We start from the raw sequence: 25288 nt of genomic DNA, 5'->3' as shown, positions 1-25288 counted from the left end.
CTATATGATAGCGTGGACCAGACTACTTGGGAGAAGCAGTGTGTCGAGGCCTAATCTGAGGAAAATGAAAATCTTCCCCCCAAAAGCTGCTGAAAAGACCTTGTCTAGACCAGACAGATAGCAAGGAAAGGCAGGAGCCAGCAAGGAAAGCCGAGAGGAATCACTTATAAGCTTTATTAACCGACCAGGTTTACAACCACAAAGCTCGTCGAATGTACAAAGTAGCAGACATGGAGCGTGCCAGTTTTCTCAAAGATATAATAGCCTGGTGTGTCTTGTCCACACTTTGGTAGAATATTTTGTCATCGCATTGATTGCACATATGCTATATTCTCACTATATACAATTGGGCATAGTTCGTATATTGCTTATTGACTATAGGAAGCATATTTTTGCGATCTTTTGACCCCTATACATTGTGTACCCTATTATTATGGATTTATACTGCAACGCTCCATTCCGATTTGTTATAGAGATTATATTGAAATGATTTTAATTGTCTGTGGAATTATGCATCTGTGCAATAAAAATTATAATACTATTCAAAAAGATAGGGTGTGTGCATTTCTCTGGATGTGTGTCTCTTCTTGTTAGCATAAAAGTTATAGTATGACTATTCACGGGAACAACCCGTGACAGACGCACTATTATGGCGCAGGGCGGGGTTAAACTCCAATAAAATAATAGATGACAGTGGAATACTTGCATTTTGTGCTGCTTCGCCACATTTCTCAATGGCAGCAAGTCCCTGATTGTGAATATGTGTTTCTAAAAGCTTTTTCAGCTCTCCCAAGCCATCTTGAATTCTTGATACAAGATTGTACATTCGCCCCAAATCTGAAATACAAAGGCTTCATAAGCAATATGCGCCAGATTCAGAATAGGGGGTAAACAAATGGTCTAAGAGCTCCATCTTATAAAAGTATCAGGGGACAAAAATAGTTAATGTGACAGACGAGGGTATATCTGGAACTCATTAGCATAAATCTAAAATTGCTCATAACTTGCTCAAAAATGATCGGTTTTCAAAATAAAAACCACTGTTATCTACATTACAGCGCCGATCAGATTATGTAGGAGATAGGGCACTTATAATCTGGTGACAGAGCCTCTTTAATACAGACGTTTTGTTTTTACTGTAATTGTTTTACATTTGAATTTACCACCTGTACATTTTCTTGCTCAGATTAGCCATTTGTAACTGTTCGCCAAAATTCTCAATTTATTCAGCAATTAAACCTACTAAAACCTATGGTGGCTTTTATTTATATTATTAAAAAAAAATATATGTGTTTTAGCATAAAAATTACTTGCGTGATACTTATCAAAAATGTTGCTCCATTTCACTACAATGTATCACTGTACATAGAAGCTGCAGAACGCCACTGTTAGCCGGAATCTGCCAGTGAGCTGGTCTCAGTTCGGCTGACAGCGGCTCATGTGTGCTCCTGGCATCCCCTTAGCCCAATACTTATTGATCAGGTCAACATTTCAACTTCCATGAGATCTTTATCAAGCTCGATAAAGACCTAATGTAGGTTGAAAGGTGGCAAATATCCTGGTGAATAAACACCTTAGGCCCCATGCACACGACCATAGAGTTCGTCCGTAATTACGAACCCATTCATTTCTATTGCCCACGGACACCTTATATTTACGGGAAGGTGTCCGTGCCGTAGAAAGGCTCCGCAAAAGATAGGACCGTGCTCTTCTACTTTATAATGGGAGAAGGGGCCGCAAATGCGGGTGGCTGTCCGCGCCTGTGCCCGTAATCACCAGCCTTACATTGAAAATTACCTTCATTTTTATCCGCATCTAGCAAATTCTGAAATTCTGTATGGAAAATCTCCAGGTGTTTTTCAATCAGAACTTGTTCACATTTCCGTGCTAGCTCATCCTGTGTGCTCTCATGAAGATACACCTGTACCCGTCTCTGCTCCTCCAGAAGCCGGGCTTCGGCCTATGGAGTCAGTAAAAAAGTAGGGATTGTAAAACAGACCAACATTGATAAGTGGGGATTTCAAACTAAGTGACACCGATAAGTATGGGCAAATTCCATTGTCAAAGTCATCTAGCCAAGCAACAGGACAATTACAGTCAATTATTACATTGCAATAGTGTTTTAGATGCCTAGTTTAGTTAACAAGCACATACCTTACAAACAACATGTAGTTAAACCGTTTATTTGGGATTCCAGACATACTAGGCTGGGTTCACACGACCTATTTTCAGACGTATTGGAGGCGTTTTACGCCTCGAATTACGTCTGAAAAAACGCCTCCAATAGGTCGGCAAACATCTGCCCATTACTTTCAATGGGTCTTATGATGTACTGTGCCGACGACCTGTCCTTTTACGCGTCGCTGTCAAAAGACGGCGCGTAAAATTACAGCCTCGTCAAAAGAAGTGCAGGACACTCCTTGGGACGTTTTTGGAGCCGTTTTTCATTGACTTCAATGAACAGCTACAAATTACGTCCGTAAAAGACGCGGCAAAAATGCCAGTACATGCATTTACGTCTGAAATTCAGGATCGGTTTTCTCCTGAAAACAGCTCCGTAATTTCAGACGTAATTGCAGTTATCGTGTGCACATACCCTTAGGGCTGACAACCTGACCAAACGTATGACCATGGACAACATGTCGCCACAGATGTACAGTTTAAATACAGACAGGGTGGATAGGGGAACCGTGTTTTTAATTAAAAGCTAGGAGTACTTTCTAGTTTAATTAAGAACACTGACAAATTTTCCTTGAGGACCGAACATTTTTTTTTTTTATGCTTTTCCTCTATGCATCTTGGCACTCAACTTTTTTTATTCTTTGTTCATCGTAGCTATATGAGACTGTTTTATGCGGGATGAGTTGTACTTTATGTAGGCACCATTTTTGGTACATTTACATAAGTGTTTAATTTATATAAATTTTTATTTTGGCAAAAATTCTGGGAAAAAAAAGCAGTACTTATAGTACACAGGCAGTACCCAAGTATGCCCTGACAGGAAATATGGTCAGACAGCCCTGGGGGCCCATATAAGGTATGTCCCACAAACACATCACAGGGATTCCCTGTGACACGATCGAAGGGGGGGTCCTCCCTTCTTATTTTCCCTTTGAGTGACGCAGTTTGAGTCCGCAACCAGTTAAAAATGTCCAGACTCCGGGATAACCCCAACTTTTTCAAACAGATAATTTTGCTGTATAACCATCAATTACACAAAGTAAATAATTAACCCTTTTCGATATCGGTGTCAAAACCACACAGACACAAGCCGAATGCTAACATTGTGGCACGTTCAAAGTGAGTAGTGTTAACAGGTTATGTTAAAGCGACACTAAACCAAAGTTTATCTCCTCTTCAGATTAAAAGCATTCTATTTTTCCCTTAAAGGAGCCGATTTGGGCTATACTGTCTCTTTTCTGTTGATTACAAATAAGAAGCTTAGAAAATGTACGGCCGCCATAATCACTTGTTTACCTCATCTATCTAAAGAACTGGTAACCTCCAGAAAGTGCCATATACATTGCAGTGAAAGACATTAGAAGATCGTATGAGCTTTCTACTTTAGGTTTAGTAGCTGCCGTTTACTTAGCGGTTGAATGTAGGGCGGAATAAGTAAAAGCTCCCACATTATTGCCGCTTCAATCTTCGATTTCAGAAGCAAAACACGTAAAAACTTTTCTTTTTTTAATTGGCTACTCTATAAATACTCATTCTAACAGAGATAAAAATTGCAAATTAGACAATATCAATCAGAAATTCCTAGAGGTCTAGAAAGGGAAGAATGGACATGGTCTGCTTGAGAGTGCTCCATCCTGAACATGAGAAAAGCAGCCGCCCAAACACTGAACTCACCTTCTTCATGTATTCTGTGACTGGGTTCTGCTGTAAAAATTCTGTGCTCTCTCTTGTGTAGAACCGCTCTGTGTCAGCCAAAAACTGAGACTCAAAAGATTCTTTGTACACGGTCAACGTTGGGCCTTTGGCAAACGCATCATCTTCATTCAAGCCCAGCTCAACTGCAAATTATAAAGTGCACGGTCAGTCCATGGTTCCAAGTAAGTTCTGTACCAAGTAAACCTCAGACACAATGTACACATTCACCCATAACTATTAAGCAGGGTGTAAACTTTGATCATCACTTTCTACGCAGGTAACACCAAGTATCATGTGCACATATCACTTTGACATCAAGCACCAGTGTTCCTTACAACAAAATGACACCGGTTTTGATCCTTAATTTTAATCTTCTGGATTAGAAGGGTTTTCCTATAATCATACTCAAGCCTCGTTGTAAAATAATAAATATTAGAAGTTTTAGCCAATCAAAAAGCAACGGTTCCCATTTAATTACCCCCTAAAATACCAGATGTCTTGTTTGAAACTACCTGGTTGCCCTTAGTTACGTCCACGGTAGTGCTTTTCTTAGCAGGTTGAGCATGCACAGTACAGCACCACTATTTACTTGAGCAGTGCTCCCGCTCTCTCTGTGCTCTGTGACTGCGCATGCAAAGTTTTACCGCACAGGCCGAGCATGCCAGTCTACATCAAGGACGCAAAAGAAAGTACTTGGAAGGAAGCGGATTGCGGGCATTGTACTTTCTAACTCTAAAGCGGTGGTCACGTATGCCACTCTAAATGGACCGCCTAGGCTACAGAGAGTATACCGAACAGGGGTACCAGAGGCCAAAAATACAAAGTAAGCGCCTTAGGGCAGGTAACAATATGTATTTAGTAATTAGGTGGGTTCTGGGCTTTCAGTAAAAATGAACGATTCTGGGATAACCAGTGGATTACAGTACTGGCCACGTGGATGAGATTTGAACAAATCTCTTCCACATGCTGTGGACCATCCTCGACACGGATATCAGAGAACGCAGCATATTTTCAGATCCGCAATATGCTCCGTTACGCATGTTCACAGCAGATTTCAATCCTTTTCAATACAGAAAGTGTGAAATATGCAAATCCACCACAAGTGTGGGTACCCTAAAACACAAGAATTTATTTTTTTCATTTGTCAACACACCCTCTACTAAATACACTCATCCACTGCATATAGTGCTACAGCATGTGTCTGCAATACATGGAAAATATACAGACTGAATCCTGCTGGTTACTATCTATGCCATTACCAAATATGATATTCTTTACATATTCCCAAAAAGGGAGATTATTGTAATTTATTGCAGGAGAATTTGCCAGGGACTATTCATTTATCATAACGAAGAGGAAAACCAGGCTTTGTTGCCCATAGCAACCAATCCATGCTCAGCTTTCAGCCCTTAATTTGCTCTGGAAAAATATAAGCTGCAGTATGAGTAGTTGATATGGTTTAGAAAACCCAATGGGGAGATGTATCAAGACTGGTACAAAGGAAAATTGGAGCAGTGGCCCATGGCAACCAATCAGATTACACCTCTCCTTTTTCAGAGGCCCTTTGGAAAATGAAAGCGGCAACCCGATTGGTTGCAATTCGCAAACCACTACACTTTTTCTTTGTACGGTTACTAGATTACTGTAGATGGGTCGTTGATCCAGTTATTTACTCTGATTGTCGTAAGGAATTTTTCCCTAACATGAGCAAAATTGGATTTGGCTTTCCTCTGGATCAACATTGCAGAGTAATAGGCTGAACTAGTTGGACGTATGTATTTTTTCGGCCTTACAAACTATGTAGGTTAGTTTAAATACATCTGTCCCAATGTAATCTAGAGATTGATGGGGAGATTTCTAAAATCTAGTTTTATTGAAACAATAGTGCAAGTTATTCTCATCAGATTACATCTGACAATTCTATAACCGATCAGACTAAAGTTTTCCTAAATCGTAACTAATAATTAATGTCTCAAATCCACATATTATCAAGAAGCAAAAATCAAAGTGATTTTGTAAGCGGTTACCCCATAAGTAATTATAGAATAATTAAGAGACAAAAGGGCAATGACCGTTTCAGCAAATAAAGGTTATTCTTGGAGTAATGAAGTGATCCAATTTCCCAATTTATTTTCGGTATACGTTTTAAGATCTCTGCTTGCAGTCACTCAAGAGGAACCTGCATTGTTTACGTTCTGTGGATAAAAATGTGTCCTGGTCATGTAATAAATAGTCTATCATAAGACAGCCCTGATAACTGTACTGAAATCTAATGATCCAGACACAAAGGGAGGATGGGCAAGCATTATGTGAACAGGGTCTTACAATGATTATTCAGTTTCCCTGAAATTTGCTGCATGCTTATTAAATATTCTTCCAGTTAAGTTGCTCCTTAGCAAGATTGCCAATTTATGCTGTAGAACATTCTCATGTCGGTTATTGTTTCATTAAAATGAGAATGTATCTCAGCACCTCAGGGAGAAGGGAAACATTTGTTAAAGGCTATGTAAACAATTGAAGCCTTTTTTTTTTTTTATAATTATTTAGTTTGTGTGTTTAGTAATTTTGAACGTATTTTTACTATACATTAAAAATGTAATTTAGTTTTTCCACTTCAGCTTCTATGAATCCACATATATGCGCGCGCACCACCGCTGTAAGCTTGAGTCCGTTAATCAGCTAGACTGATGCATCGGCTGACAGCGGCTCCTGTTTGCCTCTGACACAGATGCACATAGGACAGAAATGCTGCAGATTTTCTGTGATTAAAATCCACAGCGGATTATAGCTCCTGCCATGTGGATGAGATTTTAACAAAACTTATCCACATGCTGCTGAACATTTTCCGGGCGGAAATCAGAGGATGCTGCGGCTTTTCAAAGTTGCCGCATGCTCATTTTGTCCTGGATTTCACCCATTTCAATTTAGTAGGGGAGAAATCCGCAGCAAAATCCACAAGTGTGGTGTGCGTATTTGGCTGCAGAAACGCTGCAGGAAATCCCCATCATTTCCATCCCGTGTAAATCCAGACTAACGATCAAATCCAAGTTGATTAAAGGGAATGTGTCGCTAGAATTTATTTCGTTTATTTTTTTCAGTTAAACAGTTAGTATATAAGTGATTACACATTGTTCTAATTTTTTCACAAGTCAGGAAATATTATAAATTAGATTCTAATTTATAACATTTCCATGTGCTGGTCACTAGAGGGAGCAATTTCCAAAATTGCAGCATTGGCAATGTGATAAAGCAACCTCATTGCTTTATGCTGCAAATTTGGGGTAGACATACTCGCTCTAGTGTCCTCACACAATGCCCCCTCCCTTATCCTGGCTATTGCCAGGAGAAGGCGGGGGTTGAATCTTCAAACCTCCTACACTGTGTGCCGCCATTTTCTGAGCGAATGCACAGTGTAGGAGGATTAGATACAGTGGTAATCAGACCGTATAACACGAACATACACAAACATAATACACACATCACATACACAAACATAACTTACCTGCTCCTGCCGCGGCCTCCGCTCCTATTCCTTGCGTGTTCGCTGCCTTGAACATATGGCCGGAAGGCGCGACCGGAAGTTGTCATCTACTGTCCGGCCGCAGCTTCCAGTCCACATGAAAATGGCGCCGGATTTCGCTCTGCCGAAGACCTTCCTTTTGGTCTGTGTGGAAGCAGCGCATGCGCCGTTCCCACACAGACGGCGTACGCTGCAGTGAATGGAACGGCTCCCGTTCGCATTCTCTATGGGGTTGTATGTGCCGTATTCCATCTCTGTATGTGTCGTTAATCGACACATACAGAGATGAAAAAAAAAATGGCAGCCCCCATAGTAAAGTAAAAGTAAGAATAAAGTAAAAAGTACAACACAATAACACAAATAAATAAAATGTATTTTAATATCAAAATAAAAAGCAATATTATATAAAAAAATATACATTTCGTGACACCTTCCCTTTAACATAGATTTGACTGGTATTAGGATAAGAACACACGTAGTGGCAATGCGGCCAACTACCGCTCTGGCACAGTCACTGCTGTCAAATAGCCTGCTAAAGGCAGCACGTTGTTGTGAGTAAAGCGTCCCTTTACCTGCAAAATCATGCGACCATAAAGGGTGTATTAATTAACCCCTACCCGCACCAGGACGTAACTGTCCGTCGTTGCGGGAAGTTACTTCCCGCACGAGGACGTACAGTTACTGAGTTAATCCCGGTGCACACTGTCGGCGACAGTGTGCACCGGGAACCAGGAGGTCAGCTGTCGCCGACAGCTGACACTCCCCTCTTGCCGGCCAGCGGTCCTTTGCCGCTGATTTCGGCGCATTAACCCCTTAAATTCGGCGATCGGGTGCAATCGCCGAATTTTAGGGGTTTCTAACATATCGGCAGACCCCGTCCGAAATCGCGGGGTCTGCCGATAGTTAGTATGGCAAACGGAAGCCAAACAATGGCTTCCGGGTCTGCCATGGACAGAAGCCCATCAGGACCAACCTTCGGCTGGTCCTGATAGGCTTCCTGTCAGAGTGACAGAAAGTCACTGTGCCGTTCCCGATGCACACTGTCGGCGACAGTGTGCATCGGGAACTTGGAGATCAGCTGTCCTCTCCAGTGTTGCCGATCAGCGGCTCATCGCCGCTGATTTCGGCAATTAACCCGTTACATGCGGGGCTCGATTGCGATCTCCGCATGTAGCGGGTTTGTAGCGCATCAGCAGCCCCCATGCAATCGTGGGGGCTTCTGATGCTTGTGATGGCACCCGGGGGCCAGACAACGGCCCCCAGGTCTGCCATGTATGTCAGCCTATGAGGATCAGCCTCTGCTGATCCTCGTAGACCAACTGTCAGAGTGACTGTGACGTCACACTGACAGTTGGAATACGTTACACTACCTAGGTAGCATAATGTATTCTAGCAGCGATCAGAGCTGCAGGTCAAAAAAAGAAAGTGTAAATAGTAAAAAAAAGTTAATAAAAATGTTTTATAAAAGTGTAAAAATAAAAGGTTTTGTTTTCCTATAATAAGTCATTTATTATAGGGAAAAAATGAAACCGTTAAAAAAAAAAGTACACATATTTTGTATCGCCGCGTTCGTAACGACCCAATCTATGAAACTATAATGTTAATTTTTCCGCACGGTGAACGCCGCAAACAAAATAAACGGAAAACTGTCAGCATCGCTATTTTTTGGTCACCACCCCTCCCAAGATATAGAATAAAAAGTGATCAAAAAGTCGCATTTACCCCAAAATGGTACCAATAAAAACTACAACCCGTCCCGCAAAAAACAAGACCTCCCTGACGAAAAAATAAAAAAGTTACGGCTCAGAATAGCGTGTCCCAGAAAATATATTATTTTATAGAAACTTAATTTTATTGTGCAAACGCTGCAAAACTATACACATATGGTATCGGCGTAATGGTACCGACCGGCAGAATAAATTAAAACGTAATTTATTTCGCACGGTGAACGCTGTAATAAATAAAGAATTTAAAGCGCCAAAATCGCTGTTTTTTGGTCACCCTAGCTCTAAAAAAAGATCCTGAGGGGCCAAAATGCTCACTATACCACTAGAAAAATTCCTTAAGGGGTGTAGATTCAAAAATGGGGTCACTTTTGGCGGGTTTCCACTGTTTTGGTCCCTCCGGGGCGTTGCAAACCCGACATGGCACTGAAAACCAATCCAGCAAAATCTGCACTCCAAAATCCAAAAGGCGCTCCCTTCCTTCTGAGCCCTGCTGTGGGTCCAAACATCAGTTTACGACCACATATGGGGTATTGCCGTAATCGGGAGAAATTGGTTTACAAATTTTGGGGTGCTTTTTCTCCTTTATTCCTTGTAAAAATGAAAAAATTCTATGTTTCCACAGAAAAATAGGTGATTTTCATCTTCACAGACTAATTCCACTAAATTCTGCAAAAAAAACTGTGGGGTCAATATGCTATCTATACCCCTAGAAAAATGCCTTGAGGGGTGTAGTTTCCAAAATGGGGTCACTTTGGAGGGGTTTCGGCTGTTTAGGTACCACAAGACCGCCTCAAACCTGACATGGTGCCTAAAATATATTCCTAAAAAAAGGAGGCCCCGAAATCCACTAGCTGCTCCTTTGCTTCTGAGGCCTGTGTTTCAGTCCATTAGGACACTAGGGCCACATGTTGGATATTTCTAAAATCTGCAGAATCTGGGCAATAAATATTGAGTTGCGTTTCTCTGGTAAAACCTTCAGTGTTACAGATTTTTTTTTTATTACAAATGAATTTCGGCAAAAAAAATGACATTTGTAAATTTCACCTCTACTTTGCCTTAATTCCTGTGAAACGCCTAAAGGGTTAAAATATTTTCTGAATGTGGTTTTGAATACCTTGAGGGGCGCAGTTTTCAAAATGGGGTGATTTATGGGGACTTTCTAATATAGAAGGCCCTCAAAGCCACTTCAGAACTGAACTGGTCCCTGAAAAAATAGCCTTTTGAAATTTTATTGAAAATATGAGAAATTGCTGCTAAAGTTCTAAGCCTCGTAACGTCCTAGAAAAATAAAAGTACTTGAAAAAAAATGATGCAAACATAAAGTAGACATATGGGGGATGTTAACTAGTAACTATTTTGTGTGGTATTACTATCTGTTTCACCAGCAAATACATTTAAATTTAGAAAAATGCTAATTTTTGCAAATTTTTGCTAAAATTTGAAGTTTTTCACAAATAAATATTGAATTTATCGACCAAATTTTTTCACTAACATAAAGTACAATATGTCACGAGAAAACAATCTCAGAATCGCTTGGATAGGTAAAAGCATTCCGGAGTTATTACCACATAAAGTGACACATGTCAGATTTGAAAAAATAGGCTGTGTCCACAAGGCCAAAACAGGCTGTGTCCTAAAGGGGTTAATAGGCGCACGATATTTGCAAGTAAAGGGCCGTTTTACCTGCAACAACAAGCGGCCATTTACAGACTATTTGACAGCTGCGCCGAACATGGTCCCGATTCAGTTGTTGGCCACAACAAGGACGGGTCAGTGCCGCGCTCCATGTGGCCTTAGTCACACGAGCGTTGAATACGTCCGGGTGATATCCGTTAAAACAAAAGCCGCATCTTTTTCAATGGGGCCAGTCACACGGCCGTTGTTTCAACATACAATGTGAACGCTCCTTTGAAAACTAGAACCAGTCCTATTATCTTCCGTTTCACAATTCTCTCCATAGGCTCAAATCTACGCTGTTCAGTGAAAATTTCACTTTTTCACATCAGAGTCTCCCCACGTTCATGTGAATCTAGCCCTAGGTTGTGTGGTAGTGGCACACAGGAATCTTTCAGCCGAGCGGTCAGTCCAGCTTGGGGGGGGGGGGGGGAGCTGCCATGCAAAAACGAAATACGATTTTTTAATAAATGTATATTAAAGGCATGTTTAAAATAAATAAAACCACACATGAAATAAAAACATAGAAAAATTAGCTTTTAAGGTTTATAAAGCCTTTAGGACGCAGCATGTTTTGACATTGTGGATACAGATGATTTTTTTCAGATCTGACGTGTCGCTTTATGTGGTAATAACTTTGGAATGCTTTTACCTATCCAAGCGATTCTGAGATGGTTTTCTCGTGACATATTGTACTTTATGTTAGTAAAAAATATGTGCTCGATAAATTCAATATTTGTGAAAAACTTAAATTAGCATTTTTCTAAATTTAAATGTAAGCGATCTACTTGTAAAACAGATAGTAATACCGCACAAAATAGTTACTAGTTAAAATTTCCCATAGGTCTACTTTATGCTTGCATCGTTTTTTTTCACTTCCTTTTATTTTTATAGGGCTTAGAACTTTAGCAACAATGTCTCACATTTTCAAGAAAATTTCAAAAGGCTATATTTTCAAGGACCAGTTCAGTTGTGAGGTGGCTTTGAGGGCCTTATATATTAGAAAGTCCCCATAAATTACCCAATTTAAAAAAAACTGCACTCAAAGTATTCAAAACAGCACTCAGAAAGTATTTTAAAGAGGCTGTCACCACATTATAAGTGGCTTATCCTGTACATGATGTGATCGGCGCTGTAATGTAGGTAACAGCAGTGGTTTTTATTTAGAAAAACGATCATTTTTTACGGAGTTATGACCTATATTAGCTTTATGCTAATGACTTTCTCAATGGACAACTTGGCGTGTTTTACTATATGGCCAAGTGGGCGTTGTGGAGAGAAGTGTATGACGCTGACCAATCAGCGTCATACACTTCTCCCCATTCATTTACTCTGCAGATAGCGATACACGTGAGGTGTTTTCAGAATCCTGACCACTTCTGTAGCGTCTGTGATTTACAGCATAGCAGGCGTAGTCTCGTGTGAGATTACTCCGTAAATTGTCATTCACAGCGAGATCGCGCTGTGCTGTAAGTCACACAATCGATACAGAAGTGTCAGGATTCTGAATACACATCACGTTCTGGCTGGAGGTAATGTATATTCATGGTCAGGACACTGCAGTAATGTTAGTGTATGTGGCTGCACATAGCGATATAACTATATCGCTATGTGCAGAGTAAATGAATGGAGAGAAGTGTATGACGCTGATTGGTCAGCGTCATACACTCCTCTGTACAACGCCCACTTGGTCATATAGTAAAAAATACCCAGTTGGCCATTGAGAAACTATTTCTAAATAAAAAAACACTGCTGTAATCTACATTACAGCGCCAATCACATCATGTACAATATAGGCCACTAATGTGGTGACAGTCTCTTTAACTCTTTAAGCGTTTCACAGGAATGAAAGCAAAGTAGAGGTGAAATGTACAAATTACTTTATTTTTGCCGAAATTAATTTCTAATACTTTTTTTTTCAGTTTTTAGAAATATCCCACTTGTGGCCCTAGTGTGGTAATGTAATGAAGCACAGGTCTCAGAAGCAAAGGTCCACCTAGTGGATTTTGGGGCCTCCTTTTTTTAGGAATATATTTTAGGCACCATGTCAGGTTCGAAGATGTCTTGTGGTGCCTAAACAGTCGAAATCCCCCAAAAGTGTCCCCATTTTGGAAACTACACCCTTCAAGTCGTTTTTCTAGTGGTATAGTTAGCATTTTTACCCCATAGATGTTTTGCAGAATTTAGTGGAATTAGTCTGTGAAGATGAAAATCAACTTTTTTTTCTGCTAAAACATTGAATTTTTTCATTTTTAAAAGGAAGGAGAAAAAGCACCCCAACATTTGTAAAGTAATTTCTCCCAAGGATGGCAATACCCCCCCCCCCCCCCCATATGTGGTCATAAATGGGTTTTTTTTTATCAGAAATTAATTAACCCTTCCAGGACTGATACTTTTTTGCTTTTTCATTTTTCACTCCCTGCCTTCCAAGAGCCATAACTTTTTCATTTTTTGGCGATTTAGCAGTGTGAGGGCTTATTTTTTGCAGGAGGAATTGTAGTTTCTATTGACACCACTTAAAGTACCATATAATGTACTGGGAAACAAACAAAAATATTTGCAGGCTGAAATTCCTCTATTGTTTTTGGGGTTTTGTTTTTAACCCGTGCGGTAAAAACGGCAACTTAACTTTATTCTGCGTTACGGTGATACCAAATTTATATAGGTTTTTATATTTTTTACTACTTTTACAAAGAAAAGACTTTGTTAAAAAAAAAAAAAAATATTTGTATCAGCACATTCTGAGAGCCATATCTTTATATTTCAGTCAAAAAAGCTGTGTAAGGGCTTGTTTCTTGCAGTGAGGGTGTTCGTTTTTATTGGTACTATTTTGGGGTACATGATTTATCACTTTTTAGTCTATATCTTTGGAGAGCTAGTGACCAAATAAATAGCGATCCTGGCATAGTTTTTCATGTCTTTTTTTTGCGGTGTTTACCGTGCGAGAAAAGTAACCGTTTGGGTCGTTACGAACGGTTTCATTTGTTTTCCATTAATAAGAGACTTATTACACTTTCATAAAACATTATTAACTTTTTACACTTTTTTTGACTTGCAGCACTGATCGCTGCTAGAATACATTACATTGGAATGTATTCCAACTGTCAGTGTGGCGTCAGTGTCACTGACAGGAAGCCTATAAGGACCAGCCAATTGGATGGGGGCTGCCGATGTGCGAGAAACCCCCTAAATGTGGCGATCACAATCAATCGCCGCATTTAAGGGGTTAATTGCCAAAATCAGCGGCAAAGGACCGCTGTCCGGCAAGAGTGGAGAGTCAGCTGTCTGAGACAGCTGGCCTCCTGGTTCCCGCTGCACACTGTCGCCGATACTGTGCACCGGGAACGACTCCGTAACTATAAGTCCTCGGTCCTCGTGCGGGAAGTAACCTCCCGCGACGATGTATAGTTACTGAGTGGTTCGGCTAGGGGTTAAGGGAATAGTTAAGAAGTTCCATGCTCCCTAGTTGTTTTTTCAAGGAGGCAGTGGAATTCCTGAACACCGTGTGAAGTAAGCCTTAGGATATTAGCATGTACTGTTACTATAAAAGTGACACTTTGTAGTTTGTTGCTAAATCGCAACTGACAAGTAGACCAACAAGAGCGCATAAACATCCTTACCATAAGACTGTACAACTCCGCTTATGAGCCTGGTATTGATAGTTTCTCCATTCCGCTCCTTTTCAATTAATTTCAGTACTGCATTTGTCACCTAAATAGTCAAACAAACATTACATTGTCAGGACACATATCTGACCATTTTATTAGAAAAATAAAGTTGATGTATGAAATAAAGCAGATTTGTCCATTTCCTAACGACTCTGAAATGAAGATCCTCAATTCGGGATGACATTCTCCAGCAGTGATTCAGAGGTCCGTATCCTGGTTACACATTGAAGGGAATGGACTGATGCGATTACTTAATTGCTGCCTTCGCACATAGCTTTCTAGTAAAACAATCTAAGTGGCTGAATCATCGTAGGCAGAAATACGTAATTACCATATCAGCGTTTCATTACTCTACTACAGCTGTAGTATTCAGAATTTATAAAGTATACTAAAAGATCAGTGTCACTCCTTATGTAGCTGCAGTTTTGTGTTTCTAATGTAGTGTAGCCACAGATACAACCTGCATATTTTGGGGCTTTTCCCATCCTCTGCTGGTTAGAGCACATTTTCTCTGGCCATGCTTGCTGGGCGGGTATGCTCTTTCTGGTGAGATGTAAGAGAAGTGCTGTGTGCCCTAAGCCAATCAGAGGTCTCTCCCCCTCCGCCCCCCTGCTGCTGCTCCTACTCATTATGCGGAAAAATAAAATCACTTTAATCTTGCATATCACTCACATGTATGCAAGAAAAAAAAACAAACAGTAAAAGGTATGTTTTATGTAACACAACAGCCAGGTAGTGCCATTTGATTAGCCTCTGCCCCTCGGGAACCCTGGTGGGAGATTTAAATATGTATTTATCTGTCTGGAAAGGTCACTGATTACTCCTCGTTTGTGCGCCAATAAAGTGGGCAGGCCGAAGAAAAAAAAAACAGCATTGTCAGATAAAAAATTTTCACTGCAGTTTCTTTTTTTGTTTTTTTTAAGCCTTTAAAGGCGAATATAAAAAAGTGGCAGGCACAAACCGCCACAAAAAAACCCCAAAAAACTCCAAACAAGCGCCGCAGGTTCTTTCTGCCTCCCATTGATTTCCATGGGAGATTAGAGGCAGAAACCGCTCGAAGATAGAGCATTCAGATTTTATTTTTTTCGCAGCCAAAAGCCTCTGGGAAGAAAAAATAAATAAAAAACGCCTCTGCCTCCCCCATTGATTGCAATGGGAGGCAAAGGCGTTAATTTTTTTTGTTGGGCGTGAATTGGGCTGGTTTTTTTCACTTATTCCGACGCGGCATCTGCGTCAAAATAAGCATCAAATACTGTGTAAACTGACCCCAACTCTTGAATTAAAAAAAAATGTCGCTCTAACATTTGCTGGTCTTGCACGGTGATTGAATACGGACTGTTTCATTTTAAAAAGAAACGTTTGTGTAAAACAATTTATGCTCAATGGTGAAATTAACCTTATTTTTCTATCATTTTAAAAGGGCGCATGGCACAAATCAAAGTTGATCTCTCAGCAAAACATTAGCCAGAATGAAAGTCTGCGGTCATTACCTGTTTGTTCAAAGGACGGAAGAGGCAATCCCTCCAGGTAACTAAGGCAAGCTGGAAAGACAAAAGAAAATCAGTTATACCCCATGATCACGACTGTAGAATTCATCCGTAATCACAGACCCATTCACTTCTATTGCCCACAGACAACTCCGCGTATATTTACGGGAAGGTGCCCGTGCTGTAGGAAGGCTCCGCAAAAGCTTTTTACGGACTGTACTCACATACTTTATATGGGAGCACAGGCCATAAATGCATGCTACTGTCCGTGCCCGTAATCACGGGCCCGGTCAGGTGCATGGCGCCTTACTACTACAATGAGACAATGAACAGCATATGCTGTAATGACAAACAAGAAATACATTTAGGATAATAAGCAAGTGTCAGAACAGAGAACAACTAGCCCAACAATTGACATTATGTAAAACTAATTTTTACAAAATCGAGACCCTTACTGAGTAAATTTCATATATTCCTTTACGTCCTTCATCACATTCACGTCGAACCCAATGTCGGTTGAGATATGCACAGATCCCATTCAAAACTTTGCTAGAAAACCGATAATCTTCCCACTGCTGTGTGTAAAACTTAAGAACACTCTCGTCCATTAAATCTTCACCATCCTAAATAGAGAATTAGGTATTTACAGGTCAACACACATTCAATATTAACTTGAACTATTCAAAATTCGAAAAAAAAATAATTATTTGACCACTTTTTAAGAGCAGAAATATTTTAACCTACTTATTATTTAGACGTTAAAATTAAAAAAAACTTACCTTCAGGAGGTTTGTCAAATAACTTTTCAAAAATTCTTTTAGCCTTTTGTACAGTTCAAGTCCCACAAATTGGGCCCCTCCAGGGGTCTGGCCTTTTTTGGATTTTGATTGTGGTACTCCAGCACCCCGTGCCTGGTTAGACTGGTGTACACTAGTACAGTAGTTATAAACATGACTGACAGCAGAGGTTAAGGAACAGATGAGGTCAAATACATTACAAGAAAAAAAGAAATGACAAAACACACAAAAATCAGACAATATTGCGTTGGATGTGTCCAAAGGGTATATTACATTTCTTGTCTGCATCGTGGCGAGATACAGTAACCATGGGTAAAGGCTCTGCCTGGTTTAGTTGGTAAATTTACAAAGAAGCAGAGTATATATGACCAGTATTAAAAGGGTTGGCCCAGGATTGAAACTGATCACCTATCCAGGATAGGTGATAAGTGTCTGATTGCGAGGGGGAGGCGACAGCTGGGGTCCCTTCCAATTACGAGAAAGGGGCTCCCCTATGTCCCCCGTTTGAGTGGGGTGGAAGGTGAAGTCATGCGCGCTGACGCTCCATTCGAATCCATAGGACAGCTGGAGATATAGATATTTGGAGATATTGGTCAGTCCTATAATGTTGAACAGAGCGGCAGATTTCTTCATCAGTCTCCGGTCCATTCAAACGGGGGACGACGGGGGGACACAACCTCGGTTTTCCTAAACGGTGGGAGGGTCCCAATTGTCAGACCCCCACCCATCGGACACTTATCTATCCATTGGATGGGTGATTAGTTTCAATCTGGGGCCTACCCTTTTAATCTGCGTCTTCAGTCACACTCCAACATCACGAACAATATATCAGAGGAAATCAAATTGTTCAGCTCAAATTGGATGATTTCAATTACTTAAAAAAAAAAAAAAAAGTGTCTATATTTCCCCTATAAAATAATCATAGTAGTTTGTACAGGTTTTCTAAACCCTAGGTTCTCCACCAATGGTATGTGTACCCAAGGGGGTACATGCCATGTTTCTAGGGGATACTTGTATTGCCCTAATGCTGTGCTTTTAACATACAGCAAACTATATGGTCATGTAGGGTGTACTTGGCTTAGAAACACTGCTTTAGACCACAGTATCGCAACCTTTTCTACTTGGACATCACCAGCCAGAACATGGTGAGGTCTGGGCCTCATCATTGGTCATAGCCCATGCCAAAAGTTCAAAAAAGTAACTATATTTCTCTTAACATTTGCCTCCCGAATCCAGAAGAACATTAGAATAAGCACAAAAGGAGTCCGTAATGTTACTAAACCAAAGACTGATGTAACCATAGAAAAACCAGTTCAGCATATACGTGCTAGGGGTTACTAACATATGTCAGAAAATGCTCCATAGGAGAGATGTGAGCCCGGAAATAGCTCCTGCTGCAGAAGAGGGAGCATTATAGTGGGATAGGAATAAAGGAAATGTCCGGACTTGTTATGAAATTATATTTAGCCAATGTTATACTTCTTTGTCGAGGGATTTGTCGAATAAAAAGGATCGTATGACCAATACTGCCACTTTCTCTATGCCTTGGGACAAATTTTCTTCACTATAATTCGAAAGAGTGGTCTCTAGTTATATGAAGTATTTGGCTGCGGTTGTTACTGTTAAATTAAAGTGGTTGTCCAGATTTGGGGCTGTTTTTTATACTTCTAAACTATCCACAGGATAGGACATCAGTATATGATCGGTGGGGGTCCGCCACCAGGACCCCGCACCAGTCAGCCGTTCCATCACTCAGAAGCTATTTCGGGGTTGGTGACGGAAGCAGAAGGCTCCAACCACTGTATAGCAGCCGTGCTGCAGCACTGCTCCTATTCAAGTGAACCCAGACCCAGCAATGACCAGCTGCCTCCAGGCACAGGAAGCTATGCATGGGTCCGTGTCAGAAGCAGAAGGCTCCAACCACTGTATAGCAGCCGTGCTGCAGCACTGCTCCTGTTCAAGTGAACCCAGACCCAGCAATGACCAGCTGCCTCCAGGCACAGGAAGCTATGCATGGGTCCATTCCAGAAGCAGAAGGCTCCAACCACTGTATAGCGGCCGTGCTGCAGTACTGGAGCTTGGCTTCTATTCAAGTGAATAGGAGTAGCACCGCAGTAACCCAGCATGGCCACTATACAGTGGTTGGAGCAGCTGATTGGTGTAGGGTCTGGGTGTTGGACTCCCACCGATCATATACTGATGATCTATCCTGTGAATAGGTCATCCGTATATTAAAAAATTTAAAAAAAATAAATAAATTTCACCTTCAATAAAGAAAATGATCATTTGTTTAGAAAAATAAACATGAAAGAATGAAAACTGGGAAGGTGGCAAATGTTTATTCAAAGGCCTAGTTCCTTCAGGAATTTTGAAGCAAATTTTGAACCGTTTGCATTAATTTAACGCTTCTTTCCAACGTTCTTGCCCACGGGCATCAAATAGAATGTAAGGACTGCGGGCAAAACAAAAATATTTTCCCGGCAGCAGGCAAATGCAGTCTGGGAAAAAAAATAAAAAAAAATAAATAAACACGCTTAGGCCTCCTATTGAATTTAATGGGGGTTTTTTAGTGAAAATTAGCACGAAAAGAATGTGGGAACTGACCCTAACTTAGATTGAAATAAGGAAAGATTTTGGGGCTCTGATCTTCCCCTTCCCTTCAAAGCCATAGCATTGTCTAAAGAACCAGTATATCCAACTATATTTCATAGGGGAAACGTGGAGACAGCTTCTGTTTAAGGGAAAACACCAGTCAAAAAAAAAAAATGAACAATTGGCCATCACATAGAGGTTGCATCTTGTCAGCACTTTGTGAAGGCATCATGTGCCCGCGTATTCAGTCACTGTGTAGTCCATACGGAAGTTTCTACATTGTAACAGTTTGTGTCTGATATCTCCATAATACACACACACACACACACACACACACACACACACACACACACACACACAAAAAGTCTACACACCCCTGTTAAACTGCCAGGTTTTTGTCATGTCAAAATCAGTACAAGATTAATCATTTCAGAACTTTTCCCATTAATGTGACCCATAATCTGTGCAATTCCATTGAAAACCAAATAAATCATTTAGAGGGGGAAAAGTCGACTACGCTATTGCTTCCGGCAAAACGACGGGTCCGGTGAACGAGACAAACAAACCACGGGCACCGGATCCGTCACCAGTGAAATCAATGGTGATGGAAACGGAGACCTCTGGTTTCTGTTCCTGTCCGTTTGTGTCTGTTCAGGGTCCCGTTCTGACGGAAATCTCAGACAGAACGTCAGAACGGGACCCCAACGCAGATGAAAACGAAGCCTTAACACATACACAGATGGAATACGGCAGCTAGAGGGCATAGGACATTACGAACGGGACGTCCCTCAACTTGATGAAAATTGGTCTGGGAAGCTACCAAGAGGCCTAAAGCAACATTAAAGGAGCTGCAGGACTTTCTGGCAGGTATAGGTTAACCAAAAGAACACCATACCCACAGTGAAACGTGGTGGAGGCAGCATTATGCTTTGGGTGGTTTTTCTGCAGCTGGAACTGGGGCTTAATTCAAGGTGGAGGGAATGATGAACAGTTCCAAATATCAGGAAATATTGGCACAAGACCTGTAGGCTACTGCTAAAAAGCTGAAGATGAAGAGGAATTTCACCTTTCAGCATGACAACGACCCAAAGAATACCTCCAAATTAACAAAAGAATGGCTTCACCAGAAGAAGATCAGAGTTTTGGAATGGCCCAGCCAGAGCCCAGACTGGAATCCCATTGAAAATCTGTCGGGTGACATGAAAAGGGCTTTACACAGGAGATTCACTCGCAATCTGACAGATTTTTAGTGCTTTTGCAGTGAAGAGTGGGCAACAACTGCCAAGTCAAGATGTGCCATGCTGATAGACTTCTACCCAAAAAGACTGAATGCTGTCGAAGGGTAATTCAACAAATTATTAGCTTAACCCCTTTAGGACACAGCCTGTTTTGGCCTTGTGGACACAGATGATTTTTTTCAAATCTGACATGTGTCACTTTATGTGGTAATAACTCCAGAATGCTTTTACCTATCCAAGCGATTCCGAGATTGTTTTCTCGTGACATGTTGTACTTTAGGTTAGTGAAAAAATTTGGTAGATAAATTCAATATTTATTTGTGAAAAACTTCAAATTTTAGCAAAAATTAGCATTTTTCTAAATTTAAATGTATTTGCTTGTAAAACAGATAGGAATACCACACAAAATAGTTACTAGTTAACATCCCCCATAGGTCTACTTTATGTTTGCATCATTTTTTTTCACGTACTTTTATTTTTCTATGACGTTACGAGGCTTAGAACTTTAGCAGCAATTTCTCATATTTTCAATAAAATTTCAATAGGCCATTTGTTCACGGACCAGTTCAGTTCTGAAGTGGCTTTGAGGGCCTTATATATTAGAAAGTCCCCATAAATCACACCATTTTGAAAACTGCACCCCTCAAGGTATTCAAAACCACATTCAGAAAGTATTTTAACCCTTTAGGCGTTTCACAGGAATTAAGGCAAAGTAGAGGTGAAATTCACAAATTTCATTTTTTTTGCCGAAATTCATTTGTAATAAAATTTTGACCCCAGAGTTTTTTTGCAGAATTTAGTGGAATTAGTCTGTGAAGATGAAAATCACCTATTTTTCTGTGGTAACATAGAATTTTTTCATTTTTACAAGGAATAAAAGGAGAAAAAGCCACCCAACATTTGTAAAGCAATTTCTCCCGATTACAGCAATACCCATATGTGGTCGTAAACTGATGTTTGGACCCACAACAAGGCTCAGGAGGGAAGGAGCGCCTTTTGGAGCGCAGATTTTGCTGGATTGGTTTTCAGTTCCATGTCAGGTTTGCAACGCCCCGGAGGGACCAAAACAGTGGAAACCCCCCAAAAGTCACCCTATTTTGGAAGCTACACCCCTCAAGGAATTTTTCTAGGGGTATAGTGAGGATTTTGGCCCCTCAGGATCTTTTTTAGAGCTAAGGTGACCAAAAAAACAGCGATTTTGGCGCTTTAAATTCTTTATTACAGCGTTCACCGTGCGCAATAAATTACGTTTTAATTTATTCTGCCGGTCGGTACGATTACGCCGATACCATATCTGTATAGTTTTTTTTACGTTTTGCAGCGTTTGCACAATAAAATTAAGTTTCTATAAAATAATTTATTTTCTGAGACACGCTATTCTGAGACGTAACTTTATTTTTTCGTCAAAAAAGCTGTGGGAGGCCTTGTTTTTTGCGGGACGGGTTGTAGTTTTTATTGGTACCATTTAGGAGTAAATGTGACTTTTTGATCACTTTTTATTCTATATCTTGGGAGGGGTGGTGACCCAAAAATAGCAAATGCTGACAGCTTTCCGTTTATTTTGTTTGCGGCGTTCACCGTGCGGAAAAATGAACATTATAGTTTCATAGTTTGGGTCATTCTGAACACGGTGGTACCAAATGTGTACTTTTTTTTTTTTTTAACGGTTTCATTTTTTCCCTATAATAAATGCCTTATTATAGGAAAAAAAAACACGTATTTACACTTTTATAAAACATTTTTATTAACTTTTTACACTTTTTTTTTTTTTGACCTGCAGCTCTGATCGCTGCTAGAATACATTACACTACCTAGGTAGTGTAATGTATTCCAACTGTCAGTGTGACGTAACAGTCACTCTGACAGTTGGTCTACGAGGATCAGCAGAGGCTGATCCTCATAGGCTGACATACATGGCAGACCCGGGGGCCGTTGTCTGGCCTCCGGGTGCCTTCACAAGCCCCCACGATTGCATGGGGGCTGCTGATGCGCTACAAACCCGCTACATGCGGAGATCGCAATCGAGCCCCGCATGTAACGGGTTAATTGCCGAAATCAGCGGCGATGAGCCGCTGATCGGCAACACTGGAGTGTCAGCTGTCGGGGACAGCTGATCTCCAAGTTCCCGATGCACTCCCTGTCGCCGACAGTGTGCATCGGGAACGACAGTGACTTCCTGTCACTCTGACAGGAAGCCTATCGGGACCAGCCGATGGTTGGTCCTGATGGGTTCCGTCCATGGCAGACCCGGAAGCCATTGTTTGGCTTCCGTTTGCCATACTATCGGCAGACCGCGCGATTTCGGACGGGGGTCTGCCGATATGCTAGAAACCCCTAAAATTCGGCGATTGCAACCAATCGCAGGATTTAAGGAGTTAATTTGCCGAAATCAGCGGCAAAGGAACGCTGGACGGCAAGAGGCGAGTATCAGCTGTCGGCGACAGCTGACCTCCCGGTTCCGACAGTGTGCACCGGGAAAAACTCAGTAACTATACGTCCTCGTGCGGGAAGTAACCTCCCGCAACGACGCACAGTTACGTCCTCGTGCGGATAGGGGTTAAGGGTGTGCATCTTTATGCAACCACATTATTTTTGTGCTTTATTTTTCCACCCTAAGGCCTCATGCACCAAATCTGCGGGTGAATTGCGGTCCCATTCATTTCTATGGCACCACGCACACGACCGTGGTTTCCACGCTCCGTGCACTGCTCGGGAGCCTGGACCGCAAAAAGATAGGACATGTCTTATATGGGCTGCATTTTGCAGTCCGGGCTCATTGAAAAAAAACGTACACGGTCCGCGACTGTCCGAGCCGCAAATCACGGGCCATGCACACCACTATGGTGTGCATGAGGCCTAAAAGATTTCAGTTTGTTTTTCAATACATTTGTACAGATTATAGGTGACCTTAAAGGTGGAAAAATTCAGCGGATTAAAAAAAAAATAATAATTTTTATACTTTAATTCTGCAATACAACTTTCACTTCCATTCACTATCTACCGTGGACCGTTGCGGGGATCCGAGCGAAGCTTGAGTGCCAGGTGTTGGACCGGTGAGCTGGACGTTTCCTCCCCTTGTTTCATGTTCTATCTTTCCTCAGATCACTGACAGGACTCTGACAGCGCACACGGTCGTGTGCATGAGGCGTTCGCCTTTATTTAGACGACCGGGTGTCAAATTTGCAGTTTTCCACGGTCGATCTGCACCCGTGCAGGACCCGTTTTCATGGGTCCCTCATAGATTTCAGTCTATTGAGGGATCTTGGAAAACAGGCAAAAATAGGACGTCTTATTTTTCCCTGTACGTTCACACAGTTTGTTAAAAAAAAAAAAAACGGCCATGTAAACAGCCCCACAGACGTGCATTGATTTTAATGCAGGCCGATTATCCCCGTCGTCTGAATGGGGCCTAAAGATATGTGAGTAAACTTGCACTAACATAAAACAAGCGTGTAAACATTTTAACAACTGTATGATGTGGAAGTCTACGTCAAGTCAAACAGCCCATCTGTGAAGCCTTATGTAAAACTGAAGCGACACAGCAGAGGTGTTAGGGACAAGTGGGCATGCTCTACGTCTAGAGGAAAAAAAACATTTCACCACCATCACAGACGGAGATTCTTTACTGTGAGAGCAGTCAGAATATGTAAGGTTCTGCCACAGGCTGTCGTGATGGTTGATTCTCTGAACAAGGAATAAATATAATATAAAGAAAAACAAATTATAAATTAAGAATTCTGGAGATGGGATGTTGATCCAGGGATTTATTCTGATTGCCATATTTGAGTCAGGGAGGAATTTTTCCCCTTTTGAGGCAATTGGCATCACCCACATGGGGGCTTCACCTTCCTCTGGATCAACACAGTAGGATTATAAATTGGACCCGATGGAACCGTATCTTTTTTTAAAACCTTGTCACATATATAAGAACCTTGCACTAGAAACAGGGAACAAGCTGACAATAATAAAAGGGAACACTACAGACGTAGTGAAATTCAACACATTAGGAAACCAATGTAATCAAACTGGAACATTTAGAGGCTCTTTTCTGTCAAACTTAGTGGTTCAGGATGTTGGTGCTCTTGAAGTGCCATTATGAGAGCTTCATTTATATAAACTACATAATAATCAATGATGACTTTTGGTGGGGAAGGTCTTAAAGAGGCTCTGTCACCAGATTTTGCAACCCCTATCTCCTATTGCAGCAGATCGGCGCTGCAATGGAGATAAGAGTAACGTTTTTTTTTTTGTTTTTTTTTTAAAACGAGCATTTTTGGCCAAGTTATGAACATTTTTATATTTATGGAAATGAGGCTTTCTAAAGTACAACTGGGCGTGTTTAAAGTAAAAGTACAACTGGGCATGTATTGTGTATGTACATCTGGGCGTTTTTACTTCTTTTACTAGCTGGGCGTTGTGTATAGAAGTATCATCCACTTCTCTTCGTTAACACCCAGCTTCTGGCAGTGCACAGACACACAGCGTGTTCTCGAGAGATCACGCTGTGACGTCACTTCCTGCCCCAGGTCCTGCACCGTGTCGTACGAGCGAGGACACATCGGCACCAGAGGCTACATTTGATTCTGCAGCAGCATCAGCGTTTGCAGGTAAGTAGCTACATCGACTTACCTGCAAACGTCGATGCTGCTGCAGAATCAAATGTAGCCTCTGGTGCCGATGCGTCCTCGCTCGTCCGACACGATGCAGGA

General features: G+C 41.2%; 1 protein-coding gene across 2 annotated transcripts in view; it reads right to left on the bottom strand.

Annotated features, from left to right (window-relative positions):
• The window catches only part of CUL1 (cullin 1), a 96690-nt gene that overhangs the window by 22281 nt on the left and 49121 nt on the right, over window positions 1-25288 (bottom strand). For both annotated transcript variants that reach the window (XM_075827071.1, XM_075827070.1), the window contains exons 3-9: window positions 16732-16906; window positions 16408-16575; window positions 15956-16006; window positions 14418-14508; window positions 3856-4019; window positions 1798-1960; window positions 707-837 (exon numbers count right to left, since the gene is read on the bottom strand). In XM_075827071.1, the coding sequence (XP_075683186.1) occupies window positions 707-837; window positions 1798-1960; window positions 3856-4019; window positions 14418-14508; window positions 15956-16006; window positions 16408-16575; window positions 16732-16906 (943 nt within the window). The remainder of the gene's footprint in view (window positions 1-706; window positions 838-1797; window positions 1961-3855; window positions 4020-14417; window positions 14509-15955; window positions 16007-16407; window positions 16576-16731; window positions 16907-25288) is intronic.

The sequence above is a fragment of the Rhinoderma darwinii genome, chromosome 5 (assembly GCF_050947455.1).
Source record: "Rhinoderma darwinii isolate aRhiDar2 chromosome 5, aRhiDar2.hap1, whole genome shotgun sequence".
In the NCBI taxonomy this organism is placed as follows: domain Eukaryota; kingdom Metazoa; phylum Chordata; class Amphibia; order Anura; family Rhinodermatidae; genus Rhinoderma; species Rhinoderma darwinii.
Note: the sequence above shows the minus strand (reverse complement) of the source record. Positions and strands in the feature narration are given on the sequence as shown.